Here is a 19,599-nt window from a genome sequence, read left to right as displayed (position 1 = left end):
TTCTTACCGCCGAATAGTATTCCATTGTGTATATATACCACAACTTCTTTGTCCATTCATCTATCGAAGGACATTTTGGTTGTTTCCATGTCTTGGCCACCGTAAATAAAGCTGCAATGAACATTGGAGCACATGTGTCTTTATGGATAAATGTTTTCAGATTTTTTTGGTAGATACCTAGGAGTGAGATTGCTGGGTCATACGGTAATTCTATTTTTAATTTTTTGAGGAACCTCCACACTGCCTTCCATAGCAGCTGCACCAGTCTGCACTCCCACCAACAGTGTATGAGGGGTCCTTTTTCTCCAGTCGCTCCAACACTTGTTACTGTTTGTCTTGTTGATGCTAGCCATTCTAACTGGGGTGAGGTGATATGTCATTGTGGTTTTTATTTGCATTTCTCTGATGATTAGTGATGTTGAGCATTTTTTCATGTGTCTATTTGCCATTTGCATGTCCTCTTTGGAGAAATGTCTCTTCAAGTCCTCTGCCCATTTTTCAATTGGGTTGTTTGTTTTTTTGTTGTTGAGTTTCATGAGTTCCTTGTGTATTTTGGATATTAGCCTCTTATCGGAGGCACTGTTTGCATAAATCTTCTCCCATTCAGTTGGTGGCCTCTTTATTTTATTGATGGTTTCTTTTGCTGTGCAGAAGCTTTTAAGGGAAGGCAACTGTTTTCTAATATCATTTTATTGATTTAAAAAAAACTAAATTCTGGCATGGTAGTGAAGAATGTCTTTAAAAATCATTTATTGTTCTAATCAGCCTGCTAGAGCCTTTCTGTTATGCTGATAAGGAAATTAAATTTTTCTCATACTGGGTTTACTTGCCTCTTATGCACAGATGTTTTCTTTTTCTTTCAGGGAACTAATTCAGAAGTTGAAATCTTTCATCAGCTTCTATAGTGCTTTGCCTGGCTACATCTGCAGCCATAGCCCTGTGGCTGAAAACGACACTCTTTGCTGGAATGGACAAGAACTCGTGGAAAGGTAATCTCCTTTGAATGATAAATATAGCAATATTTGAGGAATAATCATCATATATTCATTTCAAGGTTACTTATGTCATCTTTCTGCCTTTGTTAATTTCACAAGAAAAATTCTAGGAGAAACATACACATGAGCATCTGTGACATGCCAGATGCTGTCTATAACTCATAGCCCTCAGAATTTACAAACTTTGAAGCACGTAGAGAACGGTGTATTCAGGAGCATTCTACAAAATATGCAGCAACTCTTTTTTGTCTTTGGCTTCTTCAATCTCCTCATTATGTGAGTCCTTATTTATTGATTTATTTGAAGAAATCATATTCATACTAATAGTTATCATTTATTGAGTTAACTCCATATTAAGCACCATACTAATACTTGTCTGTATTAACTCTCTTTATCCTTACATCAATCCTATGAAATAGATACTGTCATTTTTTTCCCCATTTTTAGAGATAAAGGTAGAAGAAAGAAGAAGGGGGAAGGAAAGAGGAGAACTGTTTCACTGAGCAATTTTACTGAAATATTTGATCATTTAAGTGTTTGTTGGTATAATCTGTGTTAACATTCATCATGTATGAAGAATTTGCTCATTACTAGAAAGGAAATATATATATATATATATATATATATATATATATATATATATATATATATATATTCATTTATTCAGCAAATGTTTACTGAGCACCTTCTAAGTGCCAGTCATCTTGAAGTAAACAGGCAAAATTTCCTGTCCTCCCAGAAATTTCATTCTAGTGGGTTAATGATATTCTTAACTGTTGCTTTGCATGTGTAAGGAGTAGCTTGCAATTAAGGAATTAAAGCAGGAAGGTAGAATGCTTAGGAAACCACATGGAGTTGATGAACATGCTTTCAAAAATGTTTGTACAAGTGGTAGCATGTTTTAGAGGAAAATACAGAAGAGACCTAAACTTGAGTGCTGAATCTTTTTATTTTTTTAATTAAAATGTATTGGGGTGACAATGGTTAGTAAAGTTACATACGTTTCAAGTGTACATTTCTATAATACATCATCTATATATCACATTGTGTGTTCACCACCCAGAGTCAGTTCTCCTTCCATCACCATATATTTGACCCTCTTTACCCTCTTCAACTATTCTTCCTCCCCCCTTACCCTGTGGTACCCATGTACCATTGTCTGTGTCTATAAATTTTTGTTTCTTTATTTGTGACTGCTGAATCTTTCATGGATTAGTTGCTTAACCAAGGACAACTGACTTAACCCCTCTGGGCCTTGGTTTCCCCAGCTAAAAAATGATGTGGTTGAATTAGAGCCCCTCTAGCTCTGACAATATGTGTGTGTATTTTCCTTATTGATTTATTCATTCATTCATACCTTCCACATTTGTGTTTTGAGATACTATATGTTAGGCATCAAGCTAGGTGCTAGGGATATGAGGGTAAACGAGACAGGCAAATTACCTACTTTGAGGAGCTTACATTTGAGGTCAAACCAATATCAAGACGTAGGGTAACAAATCATGATTTATTATGGAATTAAATAGCAATGTAATGCAGTGGTCAGAGGAAGGCTTTGGAGACAGATGAACTTGGGTTTTCATCTCAGTTCTGTTACTTACTGTGTGGGGCCTTGGGTGAGTCACTTAGCTTAGACCGTCTCACGGTTCTTCTCTGTAAAGGAAGGGCATCTCACAGGGTTATTGTAACTATTATGTGAGGTTATAAATCTAAAGGCCCTAACAGACTGGCACATATTGGAAGCTCAATTCATGTTACTTCTTTTCTTTCTCCAATGCCCCTCCACCCCTCCTCTTCCCAATACAAAGTAAAACACTTTTGTTTCTTAACTTACTAGCTATTTTATTGACGTAGGACAATGAAACGAGGTGCTAATGAGACTGAGGTGGCATGCCATGCTGTATGAGGCACTAAACTTGCATGGAGATTGACTTCCCTCTAGCAAATGTGACTCAGGGTGGAGGGATTAGTGGCCCCACGCAGCCCACTCCACTCTGGAGAAATAATGTGTCTTTATCATCCTAAAAGCTCATCAGATACTGAGTAGAATCATGAAAATGTACCTATTATGACATATTTTTTAAGTTGTCAGAGAAAAGCAGTTGATATTTGGTTTTATTAAAAGCAGATGCTTTAAAACAGGTATAAACAATATAATATTTAAAAGGAAAATGCTCACAGGTCAAATATGTTTCTTGCATGAACTTGATGAGAAACCATCCCAGTGACTTACCCACTGGTATGTTAATATGGTGAAAAATGAATACTTCCTGAATACTAACTTGTTTTAAGCAGCATATCTTCTAACCACAGTCTCTTACTGAAAAAGAAATTTCAGTTTGCAATACATTTAATCAATGTAATCGACCATTCACTTATTTACTATTTAACCAATATCTGAGCACCTGCTATCAATCAGCACGAATACTGGTTTCTTCATTGTTGTGATTATTTGGAGCAACTGTTGTAACCAACTGGCTATATCTTCTGATATAGCAGATGATCCAGTTTTAGTTCATTCCAAAGAATTTCTTCCCAGGCCTACGTCTTTTGAATTAGTGGGATTCCCTTTGTGATTCAGTCCTAAGCTGGTCTTGATTCTCCTCTACCATGTTGCTGGGCTGGATGGGCCTGGATCCAGATGTCAGCTCCAGAATATTTCTGTTATCATCTGGCTTGCAGTTCTACATAGCCACTCCTGTCAATTATGAATCAGTATTCATTTTGCATTTTCTCAGGATGACTCTGGGACTCTCAGTGGAGTACATGGGTCAGCTGGCATTACAGAATAAACTCCTTGAGATCTGCAGGGGCAAATTGCAGTGAAGGTGACTCCTCTCTTGCCTATGCAATCTTGATTCCCATTTCACCTAAGAAATCACTCTCTCACACACACACACACACACACACACACTCACACTCACACTTAATTCTCCCTTATTTCCACTGATCAGACAAGTCCTCCACTCTTTATAATGCCTCTCTAGGATTTCTGTGCTTAATTGGAAAGGCAGAAGCAGAAACATACAAAACAATTATTTTAGCTCTTAAAGAGTTTTGTTTTTGTCTCAAAACCTTCTAGATGTTGCAGAAAAATAGGGTAAGGAGACTATTTTTCTCTCTCTTCTGCTGGGTTGGAAGAATAGACAGTGGCATATCAATAAGTGAAACTTATTGACAGAGAAACTTTTAACACTCAATTCCTAACATTTGCAAAACAATTTTTAAGAAAAGAGATGAACAAAATGGCTTATTCACCCCCTATCTTCTAGGAAAGGTAAGGGGGAATAGTTGATTCTCTTTTCATAATGTAATTATTTTAACAACACTACATTTTGAGGACTTAGGAGTAGGGGAAGAGACCTATTTCTAGCACTACCAAGTCTTTCATTGCTTTACATAGCAAAATGGAAAGATCTTCAGAATCTTCAATTTGGTGATAAAGGAGTTAACTGAAGAAAAGACCTATAGGCTGGAGTGTATACATATTCAGACACACATACACATGCACAGCTCATTCCAATCACATCAGGATAGGCCAGTGATGTGCAACAATTGCTATATATAGCTCCCAAGCTCTCATGCTAAAATAGGTTGTTAATTATTTGTTGTTTGGGTTTTGTTTGGTTGGTTTTTGTTCTTGTGGTGCTGTTTTAGATTTATGTGGTAGCTTTTCTCCAGAGGACTCCAGGCAGTATACATGCAACTTTAAATATGGGATAGCCAATGAAAGCACCAGTGGGGAAGCAAATACATAAAATAAAATACAGGGCCAAGAGGAAGGAGGCACAGGAAGGAAAGTAAACAATGGAGAATGGAAATCATATTCAATGGCGTTGAGTCAGGTGCTAAAGTCATTTGATTCCAAGCCTGTTTAGGTGCAAGGCAGACTAAAATTATGCTGAAGCCAAGGCTCAGTAGCCCTTCTTAGCTGCCCTTGTCATGACAGTTTGCAGGTTAGAAACTGAGGTACAGTCTTCAACATCCCAGCTCTTTCTTCTTGTAGAGCGTTCTTCCTTTGCCCCCTATCCTGCAGGATGCCCTGCTTATGAAAGGCTGGGAGGAGAAACAGAGTATTTGTTTTATCACTATCGTCACAGTTCTTGGTCTCCCTCAGACATTTTTGGATTTCATTTCATTTCATTTTCTTGAAAGCAGAAACATGACACTTCATTCTTTCTGATTTGGGGAACTGCTGTGTTGGCCCGAGAGTATGCCCTAGATGAAATGTCCTGAAATATAATACTGCTCGTTAGTATGGCAGTTTATGTATTCTGCCTTACTTTGGGTAAGTCAAGATAGTTCATAGAAAGGCTTTGAAGGAAAAATGGATAATGTAGAAAATAACTTAATTTGGTATAGCATGAAATATTTATGGCAGCTAAAGATTTTTTCCAATCCTGGTAAGGTAAGACAGATAAGTTTGTGTGTACCCCCCATGTGGGGACAGAGCCCCAGAAAGTAGTTTACAGGCTCTCGGCCTCATGTGGAGGAGTGCTGGCTCGGGTAGTAGATGGCCGTCAGCTGTGGCTGATTGGCCGTCAGCTGTAGCCAGTTAGCCAATTAGCCGCTAATATAACTGCTGCGGCTATGGAGGGGAGCGGAGGAGAGTGAAAGAGAGTCGTCGGTGGGTTGCAGACAAAAGGGACAGCAGGTCGCACGTCCAGTGAACCCAGCCTCCAGTGAGACCGTAGTGGTATGACTCCCCTACCTATGGCTCCGTGGGTGTTCCTTTTTGGCCTCACCATATCCTGCGTTCTTGTGTGGGGAGCGGGAGCAGAGACCCCGCAGGCCTCCCTGCACGACACCCCATGTCATAATCCCTCCAAGGGCTTAGGGTAGCATATTTTTCATAATACATTTATATCAAAATTAGTCTTTAGTGATGGCTATTTTTCAGGAACTACTCTATGGCAACGAAGTGACATTTATCCCTTAAGATTATGGTGTCACATATAGTACCTCTACCTTCAGAACTGAGTAAAGAAAATCTAGCTCATCCTACTGACACAGCTTAATATGGCGTGCCGCATTTAGAATGGGCTGTACTTGTAAACTGTCATATCTGAAGTAGCAGGAGGGGACGTTTTCATGGCTTATGATTGACATCTGTAGCCACTTGTTGAAGGCCGGATAGGTTATTACTTTAAGCAGATTGTGCTCTATTAGTACTTAAGCCAGCCCCACCTGTGCTCAATGGGATCGTTTTGTTACCGTGTTTCCCTGAAAATAAGACCCGGTCTTATATTAATTTTTGCTCCAAATGACGCATTAGGGCTTATGTTCAGGGCATGTCATCCTGAAAAATCATGCTAGGGCTTATTTTCCGGTTAGGGCTTATTTTCGGGGAAACACGGTATGTGGAGAGCATTTGGGGGCCTCCAAGGCAGTCCCCAGCATAGCCATACCCTCAACAAATAAATATCATTTCACAATTTCCTCTTCAAAATGTGATTCTGGAGAGGTAAGCCCTGTCACTTCTTAGTACCACTGCTTTGTGCACCAGAACTCTTCTATTTCAGCTGGGAAGGCTTAGGAGATGGGTCCAATGAAGAACTGTAACTGCTTTTAAGAAATTATTAATATAACATACTAGAGCTCCTATGCCCTTTAAATATTATTGCCTCCTTCAAAGCAGGTGCTTTGGTAGGTCACAGACTGATTCCACTGATGCTGCCAGTCCTCAAAACATTCATCTCCATGTTCTTTGGGAAAAGCCTCGAGGGCACATGGCCAGTCCCTGCAGCCTGCAAGTTGTTGGCTCTCGGCCACTTGATCATCAGTGGTGTAGGCTGAGGATTATAGTGAGAAAACCCTGAGAGGTTAGGAAACCTGAGCCAGGTGATTGGTGCGTACTGGGAAGAGAATAGTCTTTAGAATGATATAGATGGAGATTGTAATTCTGGTTCAGACACTTACTGTGTGTTTTGGGCAGGTCATTTAACATCAAATTCTGTTACCTTATGTGTAAGATGCGGATAATACCTACTATACAGGGCTGCTGTGAAGATGTGCTCTGGCACATAGGCACTGCATACATGATAGTTGTTGCTGCTATCACATCATTATTGTGTGGCTGAATAGGCCGGGTGAGTGTCCAGAGCAAGGGTGAGGCGGTGCAGTCCATTCTGCCCATAAACGTAAACTGGAGTTTACGGAAATATCTGTTATTCTTTGGGAACCAAATTGTTGAATGGGGCAGTTGACCAAGCGAGTTCATACCATTTGGGGTTCATTTGGGGTTAGAGGATGAAATAATGGGGCTGTATATTTCCCGTGACACTTAAAACTTGCTTTAAATGGGGTTTCCAAAGAGGAGTTCCAGAAATATAATATTTTCAGTAATGTCAGAATCATGGATGGACACAGCACGGTTTGGGCTGTATACACAACATAGTTTTGGTAGATTATGAAACTGAAATCTCTCCTTACTCTATATTCACACCTGAGAGCATATAAGGTAGGTGGAGAATTGATTGAAGCAAGGCTTCCGGACAGGACAAGTCTCCTGACCTTTTCCCAATAAGATGAATGGTACCTTTAGTGATACCAGTATCACTTTATCAGAATGCCTCTATCTCCACAAACAACACACTCGAAACATTTCCATCTAATTACTGTGACACAGAAGAGTAATTTCTGGTACTTGGTCACTGAGCATCAAAGAAAACAGACTCTTGAGACTTGGAGTTTGAGGGGCAGGGAGAGGTCTATTAAGGAAGCCTCTGTCTTGGGAGCCTCCTGCCATCACCCTGATCTTAGGTCCTTCCCTCTCCTTTGGTGCTGTGACCATTATGGTTGTAATGGTGGTTTCTCTCCCCTGTGGGCCATAGGAGATGACCAGCAGGTGCCACTTCTTTACTGACACTGGTCCCAGTTCATCCCCCAGTGTATGAGCTTTTGGGGGCTCCTTTGAAAAAAACTCAGCTCTCCCATTTTTTGCCCTTTCTTCCTATACTTAAGCAATTGCAAAATATTGCTTGAGTTTCTCTGATTATTTTGCTAATAGAAATATAACTAAGGAATTGGGGGTTAACAAAAAGCACACAGAGGCAAATTTCAAAATTACCTGGCAATCAAAAGAAGCATCAGAGTAGAGGGTTTCAGCACACAACTTTGGAGTCAGCAAGCCTGGGTTTGGATTTCTGCTGCAGGACATATTAGCTTTCTCTCCTCTGAGCCCCAGTTTCTCCATATGTACAGTGGAGTTAATTGTTTCCCCCTTAACAGATTGTTGAGAGGATTCAGGGAGATTGTGAAATGCAGGGTACAGTACAGTGCCTGGAACACAGTAGGTCCTCCAGAAATGGTAGCTATGATTGCTCTTACTCAATAAAACAAACCTAGAAAAAAATGGCCATTGTAGTTCTTTGCTGGAGGATAAATGGAGTTAGGCCTGAGTTTTAGCTCCCTTCAATAATCTGTGTCTTAATTCTTCAGAAACACAGCTTCATCTACTCCCTCTCATTTTTGTCTTATTTCCTCTCTCTTCGGCAAAAACATCAAAGTCCCCATCCCTGGTCCTGGTTGGTGCAAATGGTGGGGTGGGCATTTGGGTCTACTAGGGATCAAGTGAGAGTTGTTTGTATCTAAAGCAGGGGTGTCAAAACTGCGGCCCGCGAGCCCACTGTGGTCCACAATCCATTGTTAATTGGCCCGCAGCAAATTCCAAAAATATATTTAGTTTACTTAAATAAACCAGGTGAGGCAATACATACTTCACCTCGAGTGAGTGGCCCAGCTGTTTGTGTATTTTACCGCATATGGCCCTTGGTAAAAAACGTTGAAAAAAGTTTGGACACCCCTGATCTAAAGGTATGTACTTGCTGGCCTCCCTCCCTTCATTAACTTGTTTTATAACAAAGATAGTTTCAACAGTTCCTACTAGGACTTCTTTACAGTGATTAACCTAGGCAGTCTTCCGAAATTACTTACACTGGAAAGCAGGATCGGTCTAATTGCAGGTCAGATCTAGTTGCCCTGTGCTCTAAAGTCCTTTCTGTCACCCTTGGGTTAGCCTTTGTGCAAAAGGAGGAAGAGATCATTAAAATCAGTCATGATTTCTCAATTTCTCAAGCCAATGGATTTTATTCTTTTACTTGAGTCTGGCTTTCATCCTTGGGTTTGTCACCTTTATAATGAAGTTTCATTTCCCTGTGAAGGAAAACTTATTTCAATTTGTAGCTCCAGGGTCACAGGAGCTTCCTTTTTTTTTCTTTTTTTTTTTTTTCCCCCCCTCATATTTTACTGATCCACATGTCAGATAGATTTTAAACCACCCTGGTTTGAGCCACTCATTTTCCCCTTTCATCCAACTTCTTACTTCGGGGAACAGCTTCAGGCTCAGAGCTGGGATGGGTCCCTGTTAACAGGAGCCAGAGTAAGCCATCCTCACCCGAGGTTGGGGTACACCAGCGTTGTGTTGAAGGGACACATAGGGGTTGTGCTACACAAGAACTCAGGCTGAAAAGCTAATGCAAAATACTATTAGGGAGGACTAAAACAAGGACCATGCTAGAAGGGGCCAGAAAAAGAGCTGTTGGGCTGGCTTGCCCCTACTTATCCTTAACTCAGTGGCATCTCTTCTGAGGAGCTTGAATCCTCCTGCTCCATGCCCTAGTATGGGTTAAGGACACCTCAGCATGTAGGTGTCCCTCTAGCATATCCCCAGTTACCTTGTATTTACAAGTCTGTCTCTGTTCTTCCACTAGTTCCTTCAAGGCAAGTACTGTGTCTTGCATCTGTATTTCTCATTGTTAGTTTGCCTGGCAGAGAGTAGACTCTCCATACATGTTTATTGAATTCAATGGATGAGCTGACAAACATACTTGTTGGTAACAAACCTGAGTACCAGATCTAGCTTCCCCATGGTATGTCTGTGTACCTTTGGGCAGATTATTTAAACTCTCTGTGTTTTATTTCCTCCTTCTGTGAAATGGGGAAATTAACACCTCCCCTGCCTACCTCATAGGGTTGTGAGACTTCAATAAGAAAACGCATATGAAATATTGTTGAAAATTATGAAGCACCCTCCATTTATTATGTGTTAATATAGAAAAGTAGATCGGATATGGAGGGAATTGCACCCTGAGTAAATGGAACTATATGTTGACTAATTAACACAGCATTCCTGAGTTGTCTCGATAAACACAGACCCTTTAGCAGCTTTCTGAGTATCTCTGTACATCTCTCCAGAAATATTACTTTTTAATTTTTTTTTCCTTAAGCAGATCCACCTGTCCCCACAAATTCTATTTTTTAAAAACCTGGTCCATAGTGCTGAATAAACCAATTGGCCCGGATAAGGAAATATTTTGAGGGATTGGGAGCATCAATTTAAATTAATGAAAAATCTGAGTGACAGCATTTTAAAATAAATGCAGTTTTATTACTTTTAAACACATATAAAACAGTGCTGGGAATAGAATTTGGAGGAAGACAGCATCAGAGAATCAAAGCAAATAAATAAAAGTCATTGATAATGAGGCTATTGCTGTGTGAACGTCCTGCTAAAGACAATCATCAAACTGGCTAATGTTCCACTGGTAAACCCATTTATTTAAGAAACGTTTTTTTGTTTCATAGACATGAAGAGAGTTCCATTAAAAATCCCTATACATGACTTCTGGATGACCCAGCTTTTCGAAACCCCAGTGAATGGCATCTAGCAGCAGTGTTCTGCGCTGTGGTTATAACAAATGGTAATTCCGAACAGCAAACACCCTTTGGCCCCCACAGTGATCAGTCGGTTCCAGTCTGCCCGAGACTTTCCGGTTTAGGCACAGGAAGTCCCAAGTCCTGTGCATCTACTGGCACCTATGCCTCTAGCAGCTACTAAGTATGCAGAAAAGGTGGAGTTGCAGGGGCTTTATTTATAGTGGAGGAATGAAGGATTGCTGGGGAAGCTGCAGCTCACCCATTCTGTTGCTTTTTCTGCCTTCGCTTTTTAACTTCTCTTACCTTTGCTTCCCTAAGCATTCTAATCACTTCTCTTTTCCCTCTGCCCCCCACCCCCGAATCCTGTCTAAGGGCGGTGCAGTGAAACTTCAGAAAGTAGGTCTGAGAGAGTAGAGATAGTTAGTGGGAATGATAGGTATTAGGAACACGCTTCCTGTGTGCCAGGCACAGTACTAGGCACTTTGTGTGCATTAACTAAGTTAATCCTCACGACAGCCTTTTGAGCTGGACATTATGATTACCCCCATTTTCCTAATGAGGTTACTTACCAAAAGCCACAGCACTAGTAGGAGAGATGGGATCCAAACTTAGGCAGTCTGTGTCCTCTTGCGCACTACACTGCCCTGCCTGTCAAATGCCTGGCTTTTCTCCTTCATGGGTTCAAAGCCCTCCTGACTTCTTCCTGTTCTTGATGGAAATCCTGACCTAAGCTTGCTTTCCTCTCTAGTCCAGCAGACCTGGAATGGATGTTCTAGCCAGGTTTTCCGTGGCCTGTACGACTAAATCCTGCCCTTTCCTTGGTCTCTCCTCAGTCCAGGCCCAGTAAAGTAGCAGTACCTTTCCTGCCTCTCTTACCCTGTTTCTCTGCTCTCAGATCTACCCGAGGCTGTTAGGTAGCATCCCCTGGGAGAAAGAGCTGATGACAGCCATCCCCCTCCATGGCCAGCCCTCCATTCAATCTCCTCTATACACGTGGCTCTTATAATAAAGCCATTGTCTGTGTATCCCCCATGGAGTTTTGAAACTTATGCGAGAAGAGACCCCTTTAGTCCTACCTTGAAGTCCAGCCTGGGTCCTAGCTCTACCATGGACTGGTTGTGTGGCATTGGGCAAGTCACTGCCTTTCAGCCTCTTATTCATAAAATAAGTTGGACAAAATGGCCTCTAAAGCTTTTTCCACCTCTGACAGGCTATGAGATCCTATGACAAAGATATTTGAGGGGGAAGAGATCTGAAAGAAGGAGGAATCCCATAAAGCTGCCTTTATGACTTTAAATTTCTAGTTCTTTCCCTGATGGCTTCCCAAACAAACCAAAGTGAAAGCGATTTAAAAGGAGCCCCAGGGTATAAGCATTCTCATTAGGACAGCAGTGAGCTCTTCAGTAAGCCCCAGTTATCTCTGGCGCTGCAGGGGAGCAGGTAGTTTGGCTATTTGAGATGTTGTCAGAGTTGTTCTCAGTTTCTGATATTGGAGAGTTTATGGTGAAATTCACATAATTAAACCTTAAAGAAAAATGTCTCCCCCAAAGCACCGCATAACCCCAATGGGCTTCTGAGCAAAAGAAGTGGAATTCAGTGTCTATTGCTCCAAATGTTTGACACAACCACCCAGAATGAAAATTAGAAGCCCTCTAACCATAGAGATATATCAGGGAGGAGAGAGATACATCTAGAGAAGTGCCGAGGGCTAAAGGGCAGGCAAGAGAAGAGAAATGCAAAGTGGCTGAGAAAACCAGAGTGGGGGAGACAATTCTCACTCTTTCAGAGACCCTCCAGGCTAAGGATAATTTTTGACCTACTTGTCCTCTTGTGCATTGCCGTGAGCTTTTATTAAGTATTTATGTAGCAGTTTACATTTTACCAAGTGCTTTACAATCACTTTTATTTGGCTTAGTAAAGTTTTCCTGGAATCCCATCTACTTTATGATCAGGAGAGTCACTTCCTGTTTGCTTAGCACCTCCATGCTTTCAGCCTCACACAATAGGCCACTTGTTCTGGCAGGAGAGCAGGTGCAAAGGGTTGAGGAGCTGAGGGCACCTGCAGCTACTGGGGCAGTTCAAGTGGGGGTGGTTTGCAATTCGGTTCACCTTTCCTTTCCTCTGTTATTCTTTAGTTTTATTGTATTGCTGGCAACTAGACAGCAGCAGTGCCAGGCTTGGGCCTGCTGAGAGCAGAGCTATTGTGATGGTCAGACACTGGTAGCAGTGGGCACTTTCCCCTGTGCTGGTATCTCTGTGCCAGCTACTCTGCCGATGCCCACCATCGCCACTGTCTTCCACCACACTGACTTGCTGAGTGTTTTTCCTTCTACTACCTCAGGGCTCTGACTGCAGCCTGGAATCTGGGGCTCTGGTAATGATCTTAAAAGAAGACAGCAGAAGTAGCATTTCAAGTTTGTGCAGACAAGACCTTTCAGCATTCCCTGGCAAGCCTAACATTTGAGTCACCATATTCTTGCTAGTCCCTTCTCCCTCCTGTCAGCCACAACAGCCCTGTATGCCAGTGCTCTGCGTGTCGTGATGTAGGATGGTGTGTCTGTAGATGGGTCATGAAGTGGTAGAGCTGCACTCTCAATCACAGGTTTGTAGGGGAATCCAACACAGTCAGTAGTTGAAGATTTCATTTTCTGAGGACCAGATTCACCAAAGCCAAAGCCAGGATCTGGTCCATGAAGTCCAAACTGGAGATAGTGGACCAGAGCATTGGAAAATTCCAGACCTCCAACTACCAGGGTTCTGTAATGGAGCCATAGGGCTATGTAAATAATTAACAGGTAAGTACTGAATAGAGAGTAATTTGCATTCCGTTGGGAGAATTTGCATACTGATGGGAGACAGTAAATCCTTTGACCCCCAAACAGAAACTTCATCAGATTTGAAACCCTCTCAAAGTTATTATCTTGACCATAGTAAATATAAGAGGTATGTGTGGGGACAGAGCCCCAGAAAGTAGTTTACAGGCTCTCGGCCTCACGTGGAGGAGTGCTGGCTCGGGTAGTAGATGGCCGTCAGCTGTGGCTGATTGGCCGTCAGCTGTAGCCAATTAGCCAATTGGCCGCTAATATAACTGCTGCGGCTACGGAGGGGAGCCGAGGAGAGAGAAGGAGAGAAGAAAGAGAGAAGAATGGGGGCTAGCAAGAAGATGGCGGCTGGGCTGGCAAGTGTGGATGGCGGTTTGCGGACAGTGTGGATCCAGCCTCCAGTGAGAGTATAGTGCCGCCAGACAGACCGTAGTGGTATGACTCCCCTACCTATGGCTCCGTGGGTGTTCCTTTTTGGCCTCACCATATCCTGCGTTCTTGTATGGGGAGCGGGAGCAGAGACCCCGCAGGCCGCCCCGCACGACAAATGGCGCAGCGAGCAGGGTCCCCCGCACGACAAATGGCGCAGCGAGCAGGGTCTCCCGCACGACAAATGGCGCAGCGAGCAGGGTATGGTGCCAGCCAAAGCTCTCCGAAGAGTGGTGGAGCAGTTTGTGTATATGAACACTGAGTCTCTGGAAGACCAGGAGGAGCAGCTGCCGGAGAGCTGGACCCCCGTGGAGGGGTGGGAGGACGTGGACAGTTCTCCCACCAGCACAGGAAAAGCCATGCAGCTGCTGCAGAGATGGAGCCCCGTGGAGAGGTGGAAAGATGTGGACCGTTCCCCAACCAGCACAGGCCGGAGAAAGCGAAGGTCGTTGCAGCCCTGTGGGCCGGGGAAGTTCCTGCTCAGGCAGCCCGGATGCAGGACTTATAGTCCCAGGAGGTAACGCTTGCTGAGTCCTCCGTGGGAGATGAGGGTGAGGTCAAGGTCGTCCCTCACCCCCAGGACAGCCCTGGTGAATGACTATGGACTATGGGGAATTGCCTTCCATCCCTAATTTAATGGACCGCTTGACTGTTTGTTTGGGAACTGTTGTTAGTGGAACTGGGGGATATTTGCTTTTGTGTCTTGACTGGCCACCATTGAGAATATGTAAGCACCTTGATTGTGAGTCGCTGTTGTTCCAGCAGGGTACCCTGAGAGGCCCAGAGAGAGTGGCAGTGCCCTGAGAGCCCTAGCTGTGTCCAGGAAGTGTGGCTGTGCCCAGAGAGAGTGGCAGTGCCCTGAGAGCCCTGGCTGTGTCCAGGAAGTGTGGCTGTGCCCACAGAGAGTGGCAGTGCCCTGAGAAATCCTAGCTGTGCCCAGGGAAACTAGTGGTACCCTAAGAAGTCCAGGAAGTCTGGCCGTGCCCAGAAGTACTGGTGGTGCCCTGAGAAACCCTGGCTGTGTCCGGGAAGACAGGTGGTACCCTAAGAAGTCCAGGAAGTCTGGCCGTGCCCAGAAGCACTGGTGGTGCCCTGAGAAACCCTGGCTGTGCCCAGAGAGCCTGGCTGTGTCCAGGATATTGCATTCACCCCCAGGCTCCTCGCACAGGTCCCCTCGCGGAAGACGCTTGTCGCGTAGATTGTGAGGCGAGAACCTGTAGGGGTGGAGTGTGGGGACAGAGCCCCAGAAAGTAGTTTACAGGCTCTCGGCCTCACGTGGAGGAGTGCTGGCTCGGGTAGTAGATGGCCGTCAGCTGTGGCTGATTGGCCGTCAGCTGTAGCCAGTTAGCCAATTAGCCGCTAATATAACTGCTGCGGCTATGGAGGAGAGCCGAGGAGAGAGAAGGAGAGAAGAAAGAGAGAAGAATGGGGGCTAGCAAGAAGATGGCGGCTGGGCTGGCAAGTGTGGATGGCGGTTTGCGGACAGTGTGGATCCAGCCTCCAGTGAGAGTCTAGTGCCGCCAGAGAGACCGTAGTGGTATGACTCCCCTACCTATGGCTCCGTGGGTGTTCCTTTTTGGCCTCACCATATCCTGCGTTCTTGTATGGGGAGCGGGAGCAGAGACCCCGCAGGCCTCCCTGCACGACAAATGGCGCAGCGAGCAGGGTCCCCCGCATGACAGTATGTCAGAAGATTTGTTTTTACAACAGTAAAATCTCACTCAATCAGACCCAGGCATGGGCTGAAGTTTACATTATTAGAAAAGGGTTTGTCCTCTTTTACTATCCCCCCGCCCTCCTTATCCTCTGGTAACCAGTAAATTATTGTCTGTGTCTATGAGGTTTTGTTTCTTTCTTTATTTGTCTTGTTCTTTCTAACCATTGTCACCCCAGTAAATTTAATTAAAAATTAAAAATAATAAAATATTAATAGCAAAAAAATTAAAAGGATCAATAAGCATCTAAGTGAGAGGAATGGCAAGAAATGGGCACTTTCATACACCGCTCCCGAGAGTGTTACTTGCCACCATCATGTTAGAAAGTAATCTGAAATCTATTACAATTAAAAATATTCATATCTTTTGATTGTGTAATCCCTCATTTATATCCTACAGAAATGAAAATATCAATACCTAAAAAAAAAAAAAAAAAAAGGAAAAGAAAGAAAAGGGTTTGTGATACCTTTTTTATTTATAAATCAATATTACTAGCAGGTATGTGTCTTGGATGGGCTCAGTGTGGGAACCCAGTGATTTGTCCATGGGGAAGGCACAGGGCCTGGAAGGAGTGGTGCTCGGGCTGTGAGAACTCACCTGTCTGGCTGGCCCAAGTGGGAAGTGACCCACCACCTTAATAATGATATTCATTGGTGCACAGGGAAGTAACTCTACCAATCTCTAGGTAGGCATTGGTTTCCAGAGTGGTAGAATCTAGTGGGTGGGCCACAGTGGCAGGTGTTCCTGGTAGGGCCCAGACAAAAGTGTAGTGTAAGGCAAATCCCCAGTCACTGGCTGCAGATCTGGGGGTAGGACCCCACGGGAAACAGGCTGACAAGAGCTGGGCAGAGTAAGTCAGAGCCTCCACCACCTAAGCTGAGCTTTGGGTGAGGCCTTCAGTCTCAGTTCAGTTATTGAGTGCCTATTGTATGCATGCACTGGGTAAAGCAGAGGACCAGCCCACAGACAGATAGAAACAAGAATATGGGTAAGCCTTATCCTGTACTTTGAAGGTTTTAAGGCCTGCAAGTGGTTGTGGCTAAGACGAGAAGAGCATAAGGAAACCGTGGCAGGAATTGTGAGCTTTCTTTTAAAGTATTTCTGCAGTACTTGTTCATGTGAAAACAGTTTGTTCTTCGCATATCATCTTTGGCGGTTCGTTAAATAAGGTTCGACAGGACATCCAAAGCAAAATTTTGGGAGGCTGTCCTTTGTGTTACCACATATATATGAAATACAACGCAAGAAAAAAATCCGTAAGTCACACTTTTCTCTAACTCAGACTTGCCTTCTCTAACTGGTCTCTAACTGGTGTGAATGTAGGTGGGCTTTGAGAGTCCTATTCTTCACTGCATTAAAGAATGGATGTTTGTTGTGGACCCTGTGGGGACCTGAGACAAATAAAGCAGCGTTCTGAACAGAGAGATTTGAAAAAGGTATGGGTGTTTTCAAGAGCCATCTGATTCAGTGCTTGTGACAGTTATGCAAAATGGAAGCAGAATATTTTCTATCCTAGAGAGGAGGAATGTGAAATGTGGGGGAAGGAGAAAGTGGAATAGGCTTTTGACACCCAAAGTTGGTCACTTGGGAAACTTAGCTCTCTGCCCTGGGCCACGCATAAATGATTTGTTGTTCAATGGACTAAAATTAATTTTGAACCATTTGAGGTCCTATCCGGCAAGTTCTCCCCTCAGATGCCCTGTCCCCTGGGAGCTTTGTGAAGACATCTCTGCCGAAGAGTTCCTTTTAGCCAGGCCCACAAGCTCAGGCTCACTACTCACACGTCGTTGGTCAATCATTATACCAAGAGAGCTCTGGTACTTTTGGCCTGGCTCATTTCCCCTAATTCTAAACCATTCCGACCTCTGTTTCAACTTGTACTTTAGCTAGGACATACTTCAAAACCAAGACTCCTCCTTTTTTCAGGTTCTCTCAGTGCAGGGATGGGCAGATTTGAAATTTCCCCCAACTTTTCATTGCATGATTTATTCAACCTCTCTCAGTAAATCCTTTTCAATTTACTGAACACCTACTGCAGGTAAGGCACTGTGTTCGGTGCCTTCACATAATGATGGTAAGAGCCCTCAGGTAGACGGGCTGGGTACTTTTCTAAGCACACTGCCTATGTTATCTCAATTTATTAACATTCATTATATCAATTAATCCTCAAAACAATGCAGGTGGCATTATCCTAATCTTACAGATGAGGAAACTCAAACTCATCAGGGTTTCCTCACTGTCTCAGTAAACTATGACTACCAACTTGAATTTCACCTTTTAAAAATGTAATTGTTGACCTTTATTTTGAATTTCAGTTATTTTCGTAAAATGTTCTCATGTGTCGTTGAAGTATGTGACCTGTTCTCTGGCCCCTTCTTCTTGGCTCCTCGATGTGGGGAGAGGTATAGCTCCATTCATGTTCTACCAAGCAGTGATGCCAATAGCTACTGCTTGGTGTCTCTGGGGCCCACGTTGCCCATCTGTAAGAGGAGGGCATTGGACTGATTTTGAGGGTCCTTTCCAATTCTGAAATTTTCATGAGTTAAAATCTAACTTAAAAACAGGTAAAGATCATTTCCTTTTGGTTTAGCTCCAGTGGGACAAGAAAACATCTGGTTTTTCTGGGTTAATTCTCTGGGCTAGAAGGAGTTGGTAAATGAGTTTGGGCTGATTGAATAAAAAAATCCCCATCACACACTGTGCTCTGTTACATCCCCCTTCCCAATTATTGAGCCTTTAAATTGCATACTTTTCTATTGTAAGATTTAAATTAGGTCAGAGTCCTCTCCTTATTGGTCTGTTCCCCTCTAGAAAACCCCTCAGAAAGGTTTGTCAGCCCTGCCTGCCCTGGCCCAGTACCCTGACTGCCCGTGGTCAGGGCTCAAAGCCCAGGAGGCAGTTTCCATCAGCGTTCCCACACATCTTGAAGTTCCCACAAGAATCCCTTTGCTTCCTTATTTACTTTTCTATTTGGTTGCTTCCAGGTTCCTCTGTAGAGTTTGCTTCTCCAGATAACCATTCAGGTGATCCCACCTCAGGCATTTGCTCTGTACCTTCCCTTCTCTGGTCTCTGCATGGGCATGGGGCTGCCCGCCCCCCCTGCGCCCCCCCCCCCCACACAGACTCTTCTGCCTATGGCAGTGATAATCAACTTCTCATGCTTTCCTCACCATCTGGAAAATATGTGTTGCTCCTCTAGGTTTAAATGACTTCTTGATTTTATTCCAAGACCAATCTTTTAGTCCCTCCTCACAGTGAGGTTTGAAAGAAGTCTAAAAACCGATTCTAGTACAGTCATTTCCTTATGTAGCTAATGTCCATGAAACAAGATATAAATGGGTTTATATCTCCCTAGTTTCTTCTCAAGCTTTTGCTTCCTTTCTGTGAAAATCTATTTGTAATTTCTGAAAGGCTGTTTGAGAACAGAGGTATTTCTTGGAGTATGGTGGATATATCTGTTTCTAGTACTCTCCTCACTGAAATTTACTTGGAAGTGGTACTGCTGTGCTGACAATTATGAAAACATTTTTCATCACATATGTGCATAAATAAATAGGAAGCAAATTGTTGCTATCTTTATTAAGAACATTTGCAAAACTCAGCTATTTTCACCTTTGCTTTATTTTTCTGTTCATTTATGTAAATTAAGACTGCAGTTTGAATAGAAGAAAGAACAACTTCTTAGATCTGTTAATAAGATGGCTTTTCTACCCTGTGTTCTAGTTTGTTTTTAAAGCTATTGTGCTCTTTAAATCATTTCATTTTTCCACAGTGGTTATTGCAGCCAGAGTACCTTCCAAAGAAACAGTCTGATAAACCACTTAGTTGGGGTAAGGGGCTACATGTAATACCGTAGCCTTTCCATTAGATGGCACTCTGAGAATGTGAGGTCTATAACTTGTTTGTAGACATCTATAACTGGCAGCAAACTAATCTTGTGAAATCAAATATTTGGGGGGGGCAGGTAGGGGGCAGTTAGTC

The 19,599-nt window shown here is 43.2% G+C and overlaps 1 protein-coding gene across 1 annotated transcript in view; it reads left to right on the top strand.

Annotated features, from left to right (window-relative positions):
• Window positions 1-19,599, top strand: part of GPC3 (glypican 3) — a 472,819-nt gene that overhangs the window by 328,241 nt on the left and 124,979 nt on the right. Inside the window, exon 5 of the mRNA XM_019717458.2 lies at window positions 864-989. Coding sequence (XP_019573017.1) covers window positions 864-989 — 126 coding nt within the window. The remainder of the gene's footprint in view (window positions 1-863; window positions 990-19,599) is intronic.

This window comes from Rhinolophus sinicus, chromosome X (assembly GCF_036562045.2).
Source record: "Rhinolophus sinicus isolate RSC01 chromosome X, ASM3656204v1, whole genome shotgun sequence".
NCBI classification, from domain to species: Eukaryota; Metazoa; Chordata; class Mammalia; order Chiroptera; family Rhinolophidae; genus Rhinolophus; species Rhinolophus sinicus.
Note: the sequence above shows the minus strand (reverse complement) of the source record. Positions and strands in the feature narration are given on the sequence as shown.